The sequence below is a fragment of the Pelodiscus sinensis genome, chromosome 1 (genome assembly GCF_052426305.1).
Source record: "Pelodiscus sinensis isolate ZL-2025 chromosome 1, ASM5242630v1, whole genome shotgun sequence".
Taxonomy (NCBI): domain Eukaryota; kingdom Metazoa; phylum Chordata; order Testudines; family Trionychidae; genus Pelodiscus; species Pelodiscus sinensis.
Genome location: NC_143052.1, coordinates 65,857,854 through 65,878,821, shown reverse-complemented (window position 1 = coordinate 65,878,821; position 20,968 = coordinate 65,857,854). Strand labels below are relative to the sequence as shown.

At 42.6% G+C, this 20,968-nt stretch overlaps 1 protein-coding gene across 1 annotated transcript in view; it reads right to left on the bottom strand.

The window, feature by feature from the left end:
• The window catches only part of FRS2 (fibroblast growth factor receptor substrate 2), a 98,553-nt gene that overhangs the window by 17,622 nt on the left and 59,963 nt on the right, over window positions 1-20,968 (bottom strand). Inside the window, exons 2-5 of the mRNA XM_075931650.2 lie at window positions 9,646-9,746; window positions 7,903-7,994; window positions 5,875-6,061; window positions 937-1,095 (exon numbers count right to left, since the gene is read on the bottom strand). Of these exons, the coding sequence (XP_075787765.1) occupies window positions 937-1,095; window positions 5,875-6,061; window positions 7,903-7,968 (412 nt within the window). The 5' untranslated portion in view covers window positions 7,969-7,994; window positions 9,646-9,746. The remainder of the gene's footprint in view (window positions 1-936; window positions 1,096-5,874; window positions 6,062-7,902; window positions 7,995-9,645; window positions 9,747-20,968) is intronic.

Here is a 20,968-nt window from a genome sequence, read left to right as displayed (position 1 = left end):
ATTACTTCCTGGCAGAAGAGAGAATGTATGAAGCCTAAGAATGCCCATGTACCTCAGAGATGATGATCTTCAAAATAACCCCTTAAATGAGGAAAGAAGAGATGAGAAAATAAAACAAACAGAACCCCCAAAATCAAATACTAAGAACTAAACTTAAGAAAACTAAATGAACAACAAACCAAATTAAGTACTCCTAAAGTGAACCAGTCTCAGGCCTTCGAGTAGCTGAGAAGGAACGAAGGGCATTTTGCTTTTGCACCTCTATGTCTTGGGTAAGGCCTCAAGGATGTCTGGAATGCATGCGGAAGCCAAATGGGCACCGTTACAGAAAGCCTCCAGTCAGAAGTGCATGCATACCAAAGGGACAACATTAAGAGAATTCAAACTTTGCCAAGCAATTTGCTGCTACAGAGTGGCAGAAATGCTTTCAAGAACCTTGCCTATAGAAGAAAAAAAAACAGCAATATTTTGTTTAGCTCATAGAAACAGAGATCCAAGTCTGCTGTTTTACCTTTTTTCAGCCCTTCAGGAACCAATGACACTCTTTAAACGTGAACATTTTGGACAATGATTCTGGTGCTTATAATTTTCAATGGTTGCAATTAGGCAACCCTTAGAAAAGATCTCAAAGTGACCCACATGTACACATACTACAGTGGTACTTGTGTACTGCTGTTAGCCCCCACTAGAGCCGAGCCTAGCCAAATTCTTCAGTTTTGGGAATTCTGGTTTCTCCTGTCCCAGAGCAAGAAGATCCAGAAGTGAGAATTCAGCAATGGTACTTAAAGAAACAAAATACCTACAGCAAACACTTTAGCTGGCAATAGTATTTAAACCTGTATTCATTCTTTAACTAAGTTACTTGCATGCTGCCAACTGAAGAGCTATATGCAACTGAAATCAAGGTTTCACATTACATGCAGAAATCATGCTTACTGGTTGGTGTTCGAGGGGTTCTTGGAACTTCCAACTCCGTTTGATGATTATTCCTTTCTACTACTGGTTCTTCTACCACATTTATGCTATTGTTCTGCATGATTTCTTGTAGCATATTAAATAATTCTTCTGCACGAGCACACTTGAAGGCAAAGATTCCTATGAACACACAAAAATTGTTATAGGTCCCTTTAAGTGGAAACAAGAACTGCTTCTAAAAACAGTTATGTAATTAAGTAACTCATTGGGAGTCCACTTAACGAATACCTGTTAAAGGAACTGAGCTATTATAATTTTGTTTTGGTTGTTACACAAAAAATTTATCATGAGACCCCTTTAAAGGAGTACCTGATAAATTAATAAGCTTCCAATGCACCAAAAAGACAGTCTGGAAAATAACAGACCCAATAAGAGAAAAATCAGTTACATTTCTGGGTGCTAAATGAAAAAAACACTTCATGAAACAGAAGTTTTAAAATGAATAATCAGATAAATCTTTCTATTAAAAAACCCCATTTCCTGTGGGATGACAGAGTGATGCCAAGCACCCTTCCCCTTTGAGGGGGTGGGGGAAGGTTAGGAACCACTTGGCCTCCCTCTCTCATGCGTGCGTGTCCATATGCCCCCCTCCTCCCCCCCCCGGTGGCTGGAGGGAGCTTGATTTGACAAGGCCTCGTCCTGGCTCAACCCACCGCCCAGCAGCCAGAGGGAGAGAGCCAGGTCTGCCACGGCCTCAGCTTGGCCCTACCCCTCAGTGGCAGAAGGATGAGAACCAGGCAAGCCGCAGCCTTGACCCAGCCCAACATCCTCAACTAGGGGGGCGGGGAGAGCAGGAGCAGGCCAGCAGCTGTGGGGAGAGCCAGGGCTGCCTACTCCCAGGGAGGGGGGTTGCGAGTATAGTGAGCAGGAGGCGCAGCCCCTAGCAGACCATTACAAAGAACAGAACTTTGGTGCTGCAAGGTTATATGTTTATCAGGTTTATATTGAGTTACCATAAAAAAATTCCTGCACAATAAGGAAGAAGGGTTTTGACATAGGGTAAAAGTCCAGGTTCTTAAAGAAGGTTCAAATGAAGGGCTAGAGACAGATTGTGTGGAACAAACAGCAACAAACCAAGTTATTTTTCTGCCTTAGGGATAGACAAAAATACAAAGCTGGCAGCAATACTATATATACAGTACTGCCCAAGTATTGTGCCACTTTGTGTTTGAACAGTAGAGGGAGCCCAACTTACCATCCCAAGCAAAGAGACACCAGGGAAGACGCAGCTTTGGTTTATTCATTCCATTGAAAGCATTAATTTAAAGTTGACATTCTTGTTAAAAGAATAGAGTGTGTATGTGGTTTTATTTTTTCAGAAGACTGGATTACACTTAAAAAAAGTATCTTTATTTTAAGATACGTATATCTTTCTACGTTTTGACAATGCAATTATGTTTATATATCATGTAGATAACAGGAAGTGAATGTCAAGCTTCTGATTGCTTTTCGAGTAACACAGAATGAGGATAGATCTAACATACTGACTATATTTTGGTGTTAATTATTTTAAAAAGTCTGCACATGGTAGAAGCTTACAAAGACATGTAGTACTCTAGGTTTAAACAATTTGTGTGAAGCTCTTCAGAATTTTTTTATTTAACATTTTGCCTGATATAGTATTAATACTTCAGAAAATAACAGTGTACTTTTAAGAAATTTAAATCTGCCCTTTTATTTTTTAAAAGGAATACAATATATTCAATTCCCAAACTGTTAGTTCTTCCAAACATGCAATACACTAAATTGCATAGGCAGGGAGAAAGTAAATAAACAAGACTTTTTATTACAGCAATTTCTCAAATATTTTCATATTAAAATCCAAATTACCTGTAGCTAAGTCACACAAAGAAAAGTAAATTCCTGCCCTGTGATACCAGGGTTTGGGTTTTTTTTTCTTCCATATAATGTAATACTATACCCAGTTTACCACCACAGAAACAATGCTGGTTGGTTAGTGAAGTTCTGAAGTGGGCCTCAAGTTTAGAAGGTCGACAAATAATCTGGTTCTTGTTTACACATATAGCGGTGCAGCGGTACCAATTCAGTGGTGCTATAGTAGTGCTTAATAAAGACGCTACCTTACTGACTGAATAACCTCTCTTGTCAGCATAAATTCTCCACCTCCCCAACTGGCTGCAACTATATTGACAGAAAAAAGCCCTCCTTACAGCAGAAGTTCAGTTGGTACAGTTATCATTCAGGGATGTGGATTTTCCACACCCCCTGAGCAAGGTAGTTATACTGATCTAAAGTATGAAAATTCAAAAGAGAGAATTCTTTCAATGACATTGAAAATAAAGTTAGGGTGGTTGTTTTGGTGGTGGGTTTTTTTTGGGAGGGGGGAGCGCATAATTTACTTCCAGTGACAGCCATACTGCTAAAAAGTGAAATTTGACTATGGTAGAGCCAAATATGAGTAAAACCATTTTCCAAATTATTTTAAATCTTACATTAAGAAAAGGTGTTATATATAATGAGATTTATTTTAAAGTTTTTTCAATTCTTTGTGTTAGAGTGCCACTTTAAACATCACAAATAGTAAACAAATGTAATTACCTTTGTTCTTAATAAAAGTTTAGATAATTAAAAACAAGGAATTTTTAAAATCCAAATAACCTTTCATTATTTATGCTTTTAACTTACTGCACTTCTCAACTTTCTAGGTCAGTTTTTCTTTTTTCCATGATTAGATTCATTTTCATATGCTCAGCGCTGTCATCTTTAGGATGCAAACATTGCAGGGGAATATCTGTTTAGAATAGGCCTGGGCAAAATAAGGTGCATGGGCTGGATCCAGCCCACAGTCACAGCAGGAAGCCTTAGGCAGACTCTCTGCCTGCCTCTCCCACCCCGCATGCTGCTCAGAAAAGAGGCTGCTGGGCCATTTCTCTTTCGCAGCTGTGGGAGCGAAGGGGGGAGAGGCTTCATGCACTGTCCCCGCCCCAGCACAATCCCATTGACCGGTTTCTGGCCAATGGGAGCTTCCTGTTTGAATAACAGGCAGAGCACAAAGCACCCTCCCCCTTCGGGCTCTTATTCACTGACACACATGGCCCCACAGTCTGTGCAGGAGTAAAGCAGGCAGGGAGGCTGCCTGAGAACCCTGCTGAGCTGCTAGCTGGGAGTTGCCCAGATAAGTCTCCCAGCCAGAGCCTGCCTCTGGCACCCCTGCCCCTTCCTCCCCTTCCGCAAGCCTCTGCCACCCCACATAACCCAAACTCTCTGCCCCCCTCTTGAATCCATACCCCCCCTCTCCCAGATCCTACATCCCAATTCCCTAGCCCAGATCACAACCCCTTACTGCCCTAGGTCACAACCCAATCCCTGGACCTCCTCCTGCACTCCAATCCCCTATCCTAGGTCACAACCCAAACCCCTGCAAACCAATCTCTTGCCCCAGGTCACAATCCCTTCCTGCCCTAGGTCACAACCCAAAACCTTGCACCTCCTCCTGCACCCCATATGCCCTCCTGCACCTCAGTCTCTTACCCCAAGCTTCCTCTTGCACTCAACCTCCATCCCAGACCCAGCACTTCCTCCACTAATATCATGAAAGAGCACGGCCCTTGACCACGTTCCAAAATCTTGCCCACCCCTGATTTAGAAACTGCTAGTCTACTCTTGTTACTCTGGAGTTCAAATTTGCAAATACTACTACTATGGCTACTAGTATTGCTGTGGCAATTAGGGGCTCTAATTAGTATTATTTTACCAACCTCATAATAAAAAACAACAAGTGCACATTGTTAAGGGCAATTAAGAATGCAACTTAATCTAACAAAAAATAAAAATGGGTGACTAATTACTCAGATCTACTTTAATTTTTTTAAAAGCTAGCACTCTTTAATCACACTAAGCCAGATCTCCAGCCTCAATGTGGCTGCACTGTGCTGCAGGAAGCTTGACACAGAGGAATCCTTGAAGTAGTCACCACTTCCCCAACACCATTATGAAGGTGGTACATCATGATAGAGAAGCACAGAAAGGGTGTCATAGAACACACAGTACTTCATCTGTTTCTTGGCTAGTGCAGCTGCCACATAGGTACTGCTGCACTGGGTGTAACTTACAATAGCTCTTTGCCCATTTTGACTTCCTGGTCAGCTCAGGATTAAGGGTAAGAAAGAGTAGCAGAAGCCACTTTTCATTTTGACAAGAACAATGTGCTGCAATTAACTTATTTCATATTTTAAAAAGGCAGAATTTAGGAAAAAGTATAATTTCACTGATGTTTTGGGGGTTTTTATAAAAAGATGTGATTTTTTTGGTGAGAAAGAAATAAGTGTTTTAAATACTATGTTTAAAAATAAACAAGGCAGACAGACCTGATCACACAAGTCAAGGTTTATTGTACCTTCCTCCCTCCCTCCCCCCATCTGCTGCCCTCGTAACAGATGTAGTGATGAATTCAGCTAAAATAATTTGTTAGTTTTCAGAAAGGCTTCTCTGAAATCTTAATTTTTACATTTCTCCTTCCCCAAAAAGAGAACACCAGGAGAGTCAACCCTCCAAACCAGGCAAGTTGGATGCAACTCTCTACAAAAGCCATTAAATCAACTCTGAAAATATTAGTGATGACACTGCAAAAAAGTACGAAATATTACAAGTCTCTGGTGATTTGGAAACTGGAAGTCTCCCAGATCTTTTTATGCAACGCAGACAAATTGCTCCAGAGCAATCAAACCCACCCTATTTAAAATGCTGGACATTTATCAGAATTGTTCCCTAAAAGCCACTTGTTAGATTTTTCTATGAAGCTGACGTTAAAAGCTGACGCCCACTCTCTTTCCACTCTTGTTCTCTGGAACGCAGAACTCAATGAGTTGTTGTATTTCATTTACAGAATTGTAAAACAGGTTGCTAAAATACTTCTATACACATATAGCTGCTACCTACCTTGTCCAGTTTGACATCTTCGACCACTTTCAAAAGAAAAGAGATTTGAATCATAGCCGTAGCGACGAAGACAGAGGTAGTGCCATTTTACGGAATCCCGTTTACGGGTGTATAAAATTAGTTCTGTATCTGTAAGTTCCATTATGCCAGAACCCAGTTCGTTTCCATCATCATCTACATTAATGACCTTGAAAATAAGAGTTATATACCATTACATAAGCTTCTTGAACATTTCATTAACATACAGCACCTGACCCATTAAATACAAAATTGAAATGCTTATCTATCGGGATGGGCAATAATTTTTAGAAGTGGACCACTTCACAAATTTCTGAAGTGGACTGGGCTGCCCCAGAAGACATGGGGCCTTCGGCAGAAGGGGTAGGGCCAGGAGACTTCTCGTGCTCCCCTGGCCATAGACCCTGATTGGCTTGGGGGGGGGGTCCTCTGTCCCCACCCCTAGTGCCTAGAGAAAATCGACAGGTGTTTTAAAACTTCACACACTCCCCCTGCCCCTAGGCCAATCAGGTCCTGGAAAGTAGGGGGAGCATGCGAAGTCCCTTGCCTCCTGCCTCTGCCCCCTCAGAGCCGAGCAGCAGCAGCTAGAGAGAACCACTGGCTATTTTAAAACAGCTGATGGTTGCCTTTGTTGCCCCATGCCCCTGGCAGGGGAGGAAACTTTGCATGCTCTCCTGGTGGCGGGAGAGAGGCAGGGTGGCTGCAGACAGGATCCACCAGCCAGATGCAGCCCACAGAGGCTATCTTGCCCACCTCTGTTATAGCTGCTGCTGAGATACATGAAAGTGTTTTGTTTTCAAAAATAGTTAAACCTGTAATGTTTTGTAAAAGCTAGGTCAGGAAGTGCTAAGTCTCTAGATGAAAATATTTGCTTATCTTTAAAAAAAATGGGTATATTTAAAGCAATGTGAATCAAAGGACACAGGTCATTACTATAATTTGTTACTTCAACACTACAAAAGTTTGAAGCAGAAAGATAAGTCCAATAAATCTAAGAGGCTGGTTTTTTTAAATATCTGCATTAAAACTGTCACCACATCCTCTTTTGGTTCCACTTTGTCTCTGATAGAATTTGGACAATCCCCACTTATTCAAAATGTAACAGCCCCTACTTTGGTGCCTTTTGTCCCAACCAATAGAAAGACTGGTTACAATGAACTTTTCCTCTTAAAGAGGGACGTTGTCCAACTGAAATCCAGTAAATTTTTTAAAAAGTAGTATTTGAAATTGCCACTATGGCACCTAATATTTCTATGGTTTCAAATAGTTCCCCCCCCCCCCCCCCCCGTTTTTAAATAAAAGATCATACAAACAACAGGGGAGTTAAATATACTGAGGGAAAAGAGAAATTGAGTATCAAACAAAAGGATGTCAAAACATGCTTATTAGGTTCTATTTATAACACTATGTAAAACTATCTTAACATTAATATGGCACTTAAGAGAACAGCATCCCCTTTTGTTCATGATGGAAAACACAGCTGTTCTCCTTGGCATTTCAATAAGACAATCTCGTTCAGAAAATCAAATATTAATCTTTCATAACTGGACAAAATGAAGTCACTGGGACTACTTATGGTTAAGCACATACATAAAAGTATCTGTGGACTTAAAACTCCTAGGAATTTTTTTGAATGTAACAACAAGCACTTGGAAATAGCACTTCTTCAAGCAAAGCAAGTTCTCAAAAATGCTACATTAAGACAGAGCTTCTGTTTAAATGGAGACACACTAATCAAGAATTACATTAGACACATGGCTTAACACCCTTATACAAGACCAGAGATCTATGAATGTTCAAAAACAGACCTGTTTACAATATTCCTTTTACTGAACCTAATATAGCACTATTCAGGGATAAAGAAGAATTTATAGCCACACAAAGTGGTAAGTTTCTGATGGCTTGATTTTCATAAACTTTACAAACACTTTCTTCATTCCAATTCTTATAGCTAGATTGTATTTGCAAGGGAATGACAAAAGTTTTCAACATAACAAATCAATTGCTTACCTTAAATTTGTTTCGATGGTTGTCTGGGACTGTCTCTTTATCTGGACAGCTACAACAGCTACCCATGACTTCTTTAGAAGACCATGTAATCTCTAGAGCCAAAAAGAAAGTGGTAATTTAATAGGGGAAAGGAGCACAATAATTCCCAGCATGGATTGATTTAAATCAGAGATATCAACAATTTTAATCATGATTTAAATCAGCAAACTTTGACTTAAGTCATTGAGGGTTTTTTTGCATTTGTTAATTTCCTAACAAAGATTATTTAATGATATAATCATTAAACATGTTCATTTTCAACGACAAATATAGCCTTTATACTAAATGTGGTACTTGCTGCTTATCCGGAGTATACATTATATCTGTTCACATTTATTTAAGCGATATAGCGTAACAATGTAAAAATGAGTAATCTGAAATATTATGTTAGAAAACAGTTAATGGTAAATGTATTTACTAAAATAATATTTTAGTCATTGTTTGAATCAAGTTGTACTTACATGGAAACTGAAATTCAGTTAATTTTAAAATTCTGTTTTTAAATTAAACAAAAAAACCTTAAATATGCTAGCTATATAAGGGAAAAAGTAAGTTTACTTAAACGTGTTATGTACTGTATTTAAAACTGATTGATTAAACAAAAGAAATATTTGTAGTTAATTGAACTGGTAGTGCAATATTAGTGATCAGAAACTAATACACTGACATTGCTCCTTAAGATGACAAATGTCTGACATATTTTGCAGCAGCCAGATAAGCTATTATAAAAATATTTAAAAGTTACATAATTATAACATTCCTTTTTAAAATTATATTTTCTAACAATATGACTTAAAAAAAGAACGTCTGTAGGAAGTTGTGAGAATCCTGCTACAAGTAAAAATTATAGTAACCAATACACTCATTTGAGCTGTGAATTGAATTCACATTGAATTCTCATTTGCAAACATTTCCTGATGAGATCCTTACCCATCTCTCTACTCTTTTTACTGAGCTAAAAGGCTCTAAAAACCCCACTTCTCACTCAGGGAGAATTTCCCCAGCACAGGCACACAGACTCCAGCTACAGGGAGTGTTCAGCAGGATAGGGTTCCAGTAGGCAACACTCAAGTCCCTTGAGCATCTCTGGAACGCTGTCCTAAACGTTAGGCACACCCCAGTGTTGTCTGAGTTACATCAAGGACTTCTCCAGCATTCAAAGCATCCTAGTATTGGCAGTGCCTTGGAAATAGAGCACAGAATCTCATTCAAGAATGCTGGAGTTCGAGAGAGAGTAGGCCGTGGAGTCTATCGATGGAGCTCATTTATTTTGAGGAAGTATTCTTGAAAACAACAATTATGAAAGGTAGCTATAATGCAGACGGATATTAAAGTTAATACAAATTAGGACATTTTGCAACAAAAATTCTCATAATTTATTGAAATTTTCTTGCAAATTTTCTTGAAATCACGTGCTCCACAGAGCGCTTCCAGATGGGTACAGAGCTACAAGGATACTGTAGCTTCCTATGCCAAATCTTAGAGATTCCTTCAAGCTCTTTGACAAACGGACAACAAAATTAGGCAGCAGTGATACATTCACTCAGTGTCTTTCTCCGGTGTAAAGATTACATTAATCAAAGTTGTTAACAGCAAATTTGAAGGATGCAAAAATAAACTGCAAAATAAATTGCAAGAGCAGTGGTTAAAAGGCCAACAGTATGGAAATTTGAGAACTGGTGGAACTCAACTTAATTCACTCACCTAGATTTGGCCATTAATATTCCTAGCCTCTGTTGCAGCATCAGGACTTCTGTCATACTTCAAAATGGCATGCTGTCTTCTCACATAAACAACCACTTGAACTAAAAAAAAAAAGGGGGGGGGGAGTTTAACCACTTGCCTTTATACATACAGTACTTTCCTTCAGCAGAAACTTACTATTAATGTGCATTTATACATAGTCAACACTGTATTTTGGAGACATTGTACAGGCAGTCCCCGGGTTACGTGGATCCGACTTACGTCGGATCCCTACTTACGAACGGGGTGAGGGAACCCCAAACTAGCTGCGCCTTCCCCCCTCCCCAGCAGACCAGGCTTTTCTCGCCGCGGAGGACGCGGGCAGCGGGACCGCCGAGACACGCCGCGGTCCTACCGCCCGCGTCCTCCGCGGCGAGAAAAGCCACTCCGCGTCTCCCTGGTCTGCTGGGGGGGGGGGGGCGCGCAGCTAGTGCACCCCCCCCCCCCCCAGCAGACCAGGCTTTTCTCGCCGATGCCTGGGATAGAGCAGCTGGGGGGCTGCCGGGTTGGTCCAGTAGCGCCGAGGAGCGGCGCTGCGGGACCAACCCAGCAGCACCCCAGCTGCTCTGCCCCAGGCGTGTCCGATTCAGCCACTGCTGGTCAATTTCAACAGCGGCTGAATCTGGATGCCAGTTCCGACTTACATACAAATTCAACTTAAGAACAAACCTACAGTCCCTATCTTGTATGTAACCCGGGGACTGCCTGTATAGAGCTAGCCCACTTAGGCACAGCTTTGTGTCAGAGACAAATCTTACCGAGGGCATTCTGCATCAAAAAATTAAAAATTGTGCACATGATACTTGAACATTTTGCAATATTATAACAAATTGTGTCAAATAAATGATTCCAGCATGGCATTGTGGAGCACAAGCCACTGGCTCCACAGAGATGGGAGATAACTCCCCACCACCTCTGGACACAGACTCAGCAGTGAGACTGCACCCAATCTGAAGACAGTGTAAAGACACAGCCAGTCCCAGAAACACTCCACAGCTTTGCCCCTCCATGCCAAGTGCACCAAGTATGGGCAGCAAAATCCAAGAGTGAAGGGGATCCAGATGTGGGTTGAGAGTTCTGTGTGGGGCAATCTGGGTGCAAGCATCTCAGTGGGGGATCTGGATGCACAGACTTTTACTGGAGGATTCTAGGTGCAATGCAGGGGGTCACGGTGAAGGTGGCTGGGACCCAGCAGAGGGGAGTAGGTACAAGAAGCTCAGGTATTGGGGCTCAGCAAGGTGAGGATCTAGGTACAGTTGATTTGGGATCCAGGTGGCTATCAGTGTGATCCAGGTGCAGGATGAATGGGGCTATTCAGGGGGCTTCTGAGTGCAGGGTCGGGGAGTTAAGCTTGGTGGGAAAGTCTAGGTATGAGGAAGGTCTGGATGCTCGGGGTTGTGCAGGTTGAGAGCAGCTTCCCATACAAGGATCCCTGCAGCTGAGAAGGAGTAAGTGCAAGAAGTGGAATGGGGAAGAATTTGCAGACCTTCCTGCAGCTGTGGGAAACATGTGGGGAGGTCAGTTGGACCTGGACCTGAATGTCATGCTGGGAAAGAGAAAGTCCTGCCCTCCTCAGCCCAGCCAGCACTAACAGCTAGGCCCAGCATAGTATAGGAGTCATAAACTGGGTCTTCCCAAATCCCTCCTCGTAGCCCATCGTGATTTACCTTTCTGCCAGCTGCCCTGAGCATCTGAAACCTACTGCTGGGAAGGACTGTATGACTGCTTCTATGGCTTCTCTTTGCTTCCCTGTCAAAGTCATTTTTGAAAGAAATTAGAAGAGGGAGGAGCACACAAATTCCGCACATGTGTTATCTAATCTATTAGTCCTTTGGGCTCCTAATGGAGCATAGGGCCTCCACAGTCATTCTCCATCTCTTGCGATCCTTAGCAATAGTCTTGATTTGACCCCATGTTAAGCCAGCTGCGTTTACTTCATCCAGGCAGCTTCATCGCCATGTTTGTTTGGGACGTCCCCTTTTCCTCTTCCCCTTTTGATTCCATTCTAAAACTTGTCTCGTGATACATTCCTCACAGTCCTTACGCAGAATGTGGCCTGCCCATCGCTATTTTCTTCTCTTAATCTGGACCTTCATTGGTTTCTGATTTGTGTTGGTCCACAAGGTTTCATTTGGCACTCTATTGTACCACTTTAGCTGGAGAATGTGGAAGGCATTTATTGACAAATGTCTGGATTCTCTTAGTGTTGCTCAGGACAACATGCCACGCCTCTGAGCCATACAGTAGCACTGATTTCACATTGGAAGTGAAAGTACATAGTTTAGTTCTTGTACGCCAGACTCGTAGTATGGCAAAAGCTTTTGTTGCGCCTTTCTTATTCTTGCACTGATGTCCTCTTCAGTTCCCCCATTCTTGCTAACAACACTCCCCAAATATACAAACAGATCTACCTCTTTCACTGCTTTTCTTTCAATTGTAATTTCAGCTTCCTGTCTGTTGTTAATGTGCATCAACTTGGTCTTCTCTGACTAATCTTGAGGCCCACTCGCTCAGCTGTTTCCTGTAGGGCATCTGTCTTCTCTTGCATATGCTCTAATTTGTCTGCAAGCAGGGTTAAGTCATCTGCAAACTCTAGAGCTTCAAGGTTCCTAGTTTGAGTCCACTGGAGTCCCCTTCCTGAGTCAGCATATGCTGTTTTTGTGACCCAGTCTAGGACAATCAGGAAGAGTAATAGAGCAAGAAGGCAGCCTTGGCATACACCTGTTGTGACCTGAAATTTTTCTGACAATTTTCCATCCTGGATGACTTGGCAAGAGTATTCTTAATACAGTTTCTTGATGATGGTAATCAGTTTGCCTGGAACGCCGTAATGTTGCATGATGGTCCAGATGGACTGCCTGTCCACATTATTGAAGGCTTTCATAAAGGTTATGAAGTTGATATAGGGTGGTGCTTGCCATTCAATGCATTGTTCTACGATGATCCAAAGTGTTACTATCTGGTCTGTGCAAGATCGTCCTCTTCTAAAACCCGCCTGTTCTTCTCTTAGTTTGTGGTCTCTGGCATCTTTCATTTGTTCCAGGATGACTCTGGTTAATACTTTGCTTAGAATGGACAGGCAAGTAATCCCCCTCCACTTTTCAGTGACAGATCACCATATTTAGGGAGTTTCACTAGCAGCCGTTTTCTCCAATCCTTTGGAATCTCCTCTGTTGTCCATATCAGATTTATCAAACTGTGTAGGTGGTCCACTATAGCAGCTCCTCCTTCTTTTAGTACTTCAGGTGGAATATTATCAGGTCCTGCTGCCTTGCCATTCTTTAGGTTTCTTATTGCCTTGCAGACTTCCTCTTTTGTAATTGCCTCAGTGTTGCTGTTTCAAAACAGGCTTCTTGCTCCAACTTTTGTAACCCTGATTTCATGAGGAGTAAGGGTACATCTAGACTGCATGGGGTTTTCCAGAAGTATCCCCGAAATTCCACCATGTCCAGGGAACGCATTTGCTCTTCCACTTTTTTTTTTGCAGAAGAGCAAATGCACTCTTTCGGGGAGCCTTGTATACCTCGTTCTACAAGAAATAAGGGCTCCTCCAAAAGAGGAGGCTTTTCCGCCATTTGGCCCCATCTAGACTAAAAGTCTATAGTGCAGACCTACCCTAAGGGAAGTCGAAGGAAAAGTATTCTTCCTCTGACTTCCTGCTATGTAGACAGCATCTAAAGCCGAGTTAATGTAGCTGAAGTTGCATATGCAATTAACATAGCTGAAGTTGCGTATCTTAGCTCTACTTTAGCCCACAGTGTAGATGTACCTTAAGGATGTTAAATTGCAGTTATCTGGCTAATTGTGATACAATTTGTATCGACTACACAATTGGTCAATAAGGGCCCCTCTGCAGAGCTGTAGCAGGGGTCGCTCCCGAAGCCAGCACGAGCCATGACAGAGTAGTTCTGACTTGAGCTGGCTCTAGGAGCCACTTGCACTGCAGCTCTGCATTTTAAATGTAGTTAGAGCCACCAGGTTCTTGCTACATTTAAAATGCAGAGGTACAGTGTCCAGGACCAGGGCGAGCTGGGACTGCTTGATCCTGGCTCACGCTGAATCTAGCAGCTCCTATCGTAGGGGGGCCCAGCTCCACATTGGGACCCCTGCAGACAGGGACTGCTGCCAGAGCAGTCTCTCCTATTCCCCTCAACTCCCTCTGACAGACGCAGCGGGGGGAGGGGGGGGAGAGGGGGAGGGGAGAGAGAGAGGCAGGTGACACCACAGAGGCAGTGCTGGGGGGAACTGGTTTTTAAGCCAGCTCTCGCCAGCATCGTTGCCTCTCCTCCCTCCCCTTGTTGCCTCATATACAGGGGCAGCAAGGGAGGAAGGGAAGCAAACAGTCAAGTACTCCACTCGACTGCCCAATAAGCATATGCTTATTGGGTAATCTACAGAGGCGCATGTATGTTTCTTACTTCTCCTACAGAAGGTGTAGGAAAGTATCAATGTGGAATCTTAGCACGTCAACCCTCCTTGCAACCCTCCACTGGCTTCTCCTTCTCTATCACAACATAAGCCGTTTGTCTTCGCTTACAAGGCCCTTCAGAAACTTCCATTTCAAAGACTGAAAAATTAACTCCTGCCTTCAAGTGGGCCATGATGCCAACTTCCACTGCCCACCTGCTTTCAAACGAGAGCCTTTGTTTTCTCCCATCTTGTCCTTCCCCCTTCAGAGGTACCTCCTGTGAAGACCTGCAAAGCTACCCCATTAACTATCTTCAGATTCTCTCCTTGAAACTCTTTTGATGTGATGCCTACAAAACCTTAACAATTAGACTGTTACCACCACTGCTTATGAAGCTGGCCAATGCTGTCTCATTGTTTCCTTGTACTCCTTATTGTATGGACATCTGTTGTCTTATGCTTAGACTGTAAGCCCTTTGGGGCAGGGACTGTCTTTGTACTGTATTTTTACAACACCTAGCACAACAGGATCCTGATCCATGGCAAGGATCCTAGAGTGCCATGGTAACACAAATTAATAATTAGGGATAGTATGTATGGCCCCATCTTCAGAGTATAGATTAAAATAAAATACCACAGTGACATTCAAAAGCAGACTATCATATGCTAACACTGTTTAAGTTTTTCAATGGACTATTAAAAACGTGAGTGGTCACATTTAATGCACTACAATTACATACAAAACTGCACAAACTTTGCTAAACTTCAATCCAAATGGAGTTGTGTAGAGATATAGAATGATCATTGTTCATATACAGTGCATTTAGGTGTATACATCACTGTGATGGGGCTTCTGCTCCGCACTGGCCCTTTAAGGGTAAAACCAAGCCCTGGGAGAAGGTTGAGAGCAAAGCCCTACAGCTGAGTGGAGTATAAATAAAGGCTCTTGGTGGGAGAGAGAGATACAGAGAAATTCTTGCTCTAGCTGGGGAGTAGGAGGGACCTGGCTGCCAGGGAATCTGGAGGATTCCTGAGACAGAGCAGTGCTGGGAAAAGCAGGCAAGCTGGGAAGCTCTGGCCTGACCTCACTCCCAGGCTGCAGGATCTGAGGCAAGGTCTGAGAGTGTTATGGCTTCAAGGGACAACCAGGCTAGAAAGAGGCAGCAGGTTCCTCTTGCCAATGATGATCAATCGTTTCAGACCTACAGTTTGACCCTGAGGTAAGGGGCTAGATAAAGACTGGCAGTGGGTCACTGAGGCAAGGTGAGCATAGGGCAATTGTGGCTCCCCGATGGGGACTACCCCAGAGTGCAGAGGGCACCACCGTGATAGGGCAGTGCTCAGAAGTGGAGAAAATAGGTAACCAGGAGTGAAACACCAGCCAGAAGGGGACACTCCAGCACCAAAAAGCTAATTCCCAGAGTGTCCAGCAGGAGGTGCCCGTGGCAGTGAGGCCCCCACACACCCACAAAGGAATTTATAAGGCACAAACATGTTTAACCTGGCTGTGGTGTTGCATCTATAACAACTGGTACTCAATATCAATGCACCGCAGCAGGTAAGGATGGGCAAATGATTTATATAATTGCATTACATTTTCCAGTCAAATTGCTTTTTCAGGGACAACTGCCTGACATCAAACCTGAAATTTTCCTACTCTTGTTTCACTGTAACTTAGTTATTTGTAAACTTATGTCCTCCTCACAATCTTCTTTACTAGACTATATAAACTTCACTACCTCTGCTCCCCGGGAGTCTCATCTTCCAATCTTGATGTCATTTTATCCTAATACAGGGGTGGGAAATCATTTTTGATGGGGGATCACTTCAAGATTTTGGAAAATGGTCAAAGGCCACACTCTTCTGGGCTATTAATGGAGGAATTCCAGGTTCTGGGATGGAGGTTGAGTGCAGAAGGGAGACTGGTGGTGCAGGAGGGATAATGGGGTTTGGGAGGGAGTTTAGGGGAAGGAGGCAGTTGTGACCTAGGGCAGGGAACTGGGATGCAGGATTTTGGGATGTGACCTAGGGTAGAAGGGGATTGTGATCTGGGGCAGAAGATTGGAGTGCCACATCTGGGAGGGGACATGGGTGCGGGAGAGGACAGGATTTGGGTATGTGGGAGGCGGAGGGGGCAGAAGGTCGGGAAAGGGAGGGGCTGGGATGCCAGAGGGAGGCTCTGGCTGGGACGTGCTAACCAGCAGAAGCCTGAGGCAGACTAACTGGTGCAGGCTGCTCACTGCTTCACGTGAAGGGTGAAGAAGGAAGGGAAAAGGCTTCCTAACTGCCCCTGCTCCCAGCAAAAATTCTCAGCTCCTATTAGCTGTGAGATTGGCCAATGGGAGCTAAGAGATTTTGCTGAGAGGTGGGAACAGCATGAGAAGTCTCCTTCTTCCTTCCCCAGCCATGTGGAGTGGAAAAGAGCTGGCTTTTTAAAGTGTGAGCTGTTCTTTGCCTAAGGGTTCTATCAAGGTGGCCATGGGCTGGATCTGGTGGCTTGGAGGGCCAGATCAGACCCGCTGGCAGCCTCTAGCCTGCCCCATCCTAATGCCTTGCATTATGATACAGTTTTAAATTATACTGCCACCTTTTTTCACAGTGCTTCTCTCCCCCTCCCCTCTCCCCCCCATTCAGTGAACAAAACAGATGCACAAGGGGGAGAAGTTGGATGGACAACTGACAGTTCCTAATTTTTGATTGCTTGACTGTATCCTGTTAATATGGTGGGAGATGGGGGGAGGGAAGCTATATGTAATAAAAGATGTGAAGTGTGCAAACATCCAAGTAAAAAGCCTGGAATGATTAGTATGGGAAGGAAAAGAAAAGGAGCTTTCTTTTTCTAGCCCTCATGCCTTTGCAAGCTCTCACATTATCTGGGAGTTAGTTAAGGAAAGTATTGCTCTTCAGACCCAAGAGCTATAACATGCGTAGGTCCATTTGCTTGTGGCTTGCTTAATATCTCAAATGTAAGTTACTGCATTGAAAAATATGTTTACAAATTATTATTATTTCAATCAGAAGACATTGAAATATATCTTTTCCCTGTCTAGCACATTCTTTTACCTCAAGGAAGTGTAGCCTTTTTGTAACTCTGGAAGATTTTTAGTGCTCAGTCATGGAATAATGCTTGGTCACAGCTACACTACATATATGTACACGCACCCACACGTACACGCACACGCACACGCACACTTCCCCGAATCTGGTTTTCTACTTCATATTTTTCTTCTTTAAGAAGAGGGTTAACCCTGAGTCCTGAAACTACAACATAGAACTGGTGTGCTTTTATGTTAATGGTTACTTGAAATTCTAACATTACATATCATACATATTTGATTTTTTAAAAGGTAGAGAAGATATAGGATAGTCATATTAAATTGGTTTTGAACATAACATTATCTAGCACCAGAAAGCAGAATAGGTAGGAAAGAAATCAATGTAAGCAATTCAATTATTCCATTGTTCTTGAGATGCATTCATTCAATTTGATCTTAAAGCTATGTGTGATGTGAGATTATTTTTGTTGGTTGGTTTTTAAATTTAAGAATTTCATTAGGACTGCAAATTTGTGGCAAAAAAGGAGTGAAGAGAATGAAACTAACAAATTATCTTTTTACTTGTGCATTTTTAACTAATTTACATTGCAGTACTCGTTTAAAAATATAACTAATGCTGGGATACCTGGGCACTAAAATCTTAGAAAATACAAATGTAACAGGACAAGGACCAAATCCTCTAAAACATTAATTTGTCCCATTCCTAAATATTGTTTCTCAAAATAAGTGTGATATTAAAAAAGTAAAATGAAAGTCACGGTCTGTCTAAACTCTGTTAGCCAGCCAACAATTAATTTAATACATTTGTACCAGAGTTGAAAGCAAACATTTAACGTATAATACCAAAAAGCTTACAAGCACTTGCTGAATCTTATAATTAAGAATTTTCAGCTGCAGTAGTATAGCCATGTTCAAAGGCTTCAGAAACATTTAACTGGGTTTTCACAGCTGCCTTCTGTGAAAACAAGAAAAGGACTACATTCAATTTGGAACTTTATGAAGACATTCTTAAAATACCTGAAATATTAAAGGTTTCACCATTAGTAAATCCAGTTTCTGTTTGTCCCCTCACTTAAACTCCATAGTTCAAGTCTAGGGTCAGCTCATTAAACAAAAATTTGGAAATGAGCTGCATTTGAGGCTTCAGGATAAATCCTTGAGATTTTGAAGGAGGAAAGCTGAACAACAAGAAAAGCATATTATGTTTGTGATGTGGATTGAATGTGAAATAGAATTCTTCCCAGGGTGCCCCCTCCCATCAGTGTATTCAAATCACAGTTTGCTGGACAGTTACTCTACGTAAACCGAAATCCAACAATCCCTCAAATAATTTTCAAACTCACTTTATGAAATTGGTCTTCCGGCTACAGAACTTACTGCCATTTAATCACATTTTTATTAGGTGCTTGGTTTGCTTACTTTTCAGGTTAAATTAAATATACTTCTGTTGCACCATCACAAAGCAATTCGCTAAATGTTCTTCTGCTTTCAGAATCTTCTTGGTAAAAGTGTAACTTGACTTTTAAAACTAGATATCATTTAAAAACCCAGGGCTAGCCTGAGGAAAAAAACACTTTGTTAATTATTTCGGCAGAATGTTTACGTTAAAAGAGGGCCGTCCATACCAATGCTGGTGCCCTACACAGCCCAGCACTGGCACCATACACCCCCTCCACATGGTAACTCCATGTATGGATAGGAGAGCTGAAGGGGGCAGAAGCTGTTGAGAGCCAGAGCAGGGTTGCCAAGTCTCCCAGACCAGACAGTACTGCCTCAAATGGCACCCAGTCAAAAGAGTTGGCAACCCTACGTAGGGCAGGGAGGGACAGAGAGCAGTGAAGGCGTGAGCAGGGGACTCAGGAGCAGAGGGCAGCTGTGCTATGGGTCAGAGAGAAGTGGCACTTTGAAGGGGTAACTGCTGCTTCTCTCAAACAGCTGGCTGCACAGCTGGCCCTTGCCTCTCCTGAGTCCTCCAATCCACACTCATGCTGCTTACTGCCACCTGATAACCAGGAGCTGGCGATGGGGCTGGCTGGGGCCTGGAGGCCACTTGAGCCCATACACAGCATCCATCTGTATAGGGTTCCATGGTATTTGGGGCAACCTGAGTGCCCCAAATTCCATGGTACTCCATGCAACTGTGTGTTTTGCATACCAGGAGGGACAGCCCTGGTCAAAAATACCAGATATAACACCAACACCGGATTATGTTCAGAAAAAAAAAAATGACTGGTTATTTTTTTCTAAATTCTTGAAACAAGAATAATCGAGATTTTGAGTCTGCAACCTATTCAGACTCCAAATTAGTGTACAATATTTCAAGCCCCTTTACTGGAAAGGAAAAATTCTGTCTTACCTTTGTGTTTTCCTTCTAGAACACTCCATAACAAATAATCTTCACAGTATCACAATCCCCATCTCTATGTCACGGGGAAACACATCAATTCTCTTCCCTGAGCCTGGGCTTCAGCACACCTCAGGAAGAGCTAGTGATCATTCGGGAGTGTATTCAATACAACTTTGGAAGCTCTCTACAATTTGTAAGTGCTAGTCAACACAAACCATTAGCAGCAGAGCCTTGACAAGAAATTTAGGAATTTTGCCAGAATCTGGGAAAGGGCAATAGGAGATGGATCAGCACCTGGCATTGGCCACTGTTGGAAAACAGGATACAGGGTTAGTTGGATCTTTAACTTATCCAGTATGACCATTCTTATGTTCTTTCAGGAACATCCTACCCTCTTCCCTTTCAAACTACTTAAGCAAGTAAATAATAGTTTGAGGGAAGGGAGGGAGGGAGAAGAGAAGAGACTAGACATAAACCAATCCTCTGAGGGATGGTCAGACTGCAACAGAGTTTCCTGGAATGAAAATTCTCAGATAAGATAGACATTTCCCTTTCAGTCCCCTCCATGTCAAACTCTTCACAGTGGGAAGCAGTAAATCATCCCTCCAGTGGAATGATTCAATTTACTCCTATAGCACTGAAAGGAATTTACATAACAGGGTAACACAAGTAATCCTTAACATCATTCTACCAAATGCTTCCATAATCAGCTCTTTAGAGGCACAAAATTGGTTTGCTAGTCTTGACCTTCAATATATTTTCAAGCATCATCACTGCCACTTATCTGAGACAGCCTGCCTGTCTACAACCTAAGAGTTTTCACAAGATATCAGATAGTAGTGGCAGCACATCCAAAATGACAAGAAATACACTTCTATTGTACTTGGATGATTAGCACGTGAAATCCTCGCCACTGTTCCACCTTAACATGCTCCTCCTCACATATTTTTGAATTCGACTTTGTAACACAGTAAACTAGCTCTGATGTCAAGAATATGCAATGTCACATCACTTAACACAGCAGCATTTATGATTCAAATCACCACTAGCTGACTTCTTTCTACAACACAGTCATTAAGCTGAGAATAAGAAAAGTGGGGGATTTGTTTTTAGACCCAACCTATTTCATAGTGATTTTGGAAAAACTTATCTATAGATTAGTTATCATTGTAACTGATTTCCTTTCAGTTTTAACAGGTGTCTTATTTTTATCCGTAACTGTCTTCAAGAGAGAAACTTGTCTTGTGGGATGACGGAGTGACATCATCATATCACTGCATCTCACCTGCTGCCTCCTCCTCTCTTCTCCCAGGGCCTTGTGGGGGGGAGGGGAGAAGGGTGAGTGCCACATGGCCTCTCTCCTCTTCAGTGCTCCCCACAGGCTGGGGGGAGAGAGCCAGGGCTGTCAAGGCAGGAGAGATTGGGGGGGGAGGGAGGAAGGAAGGGAGTGGTAGAGCCAGGGCTCTCACAGCCT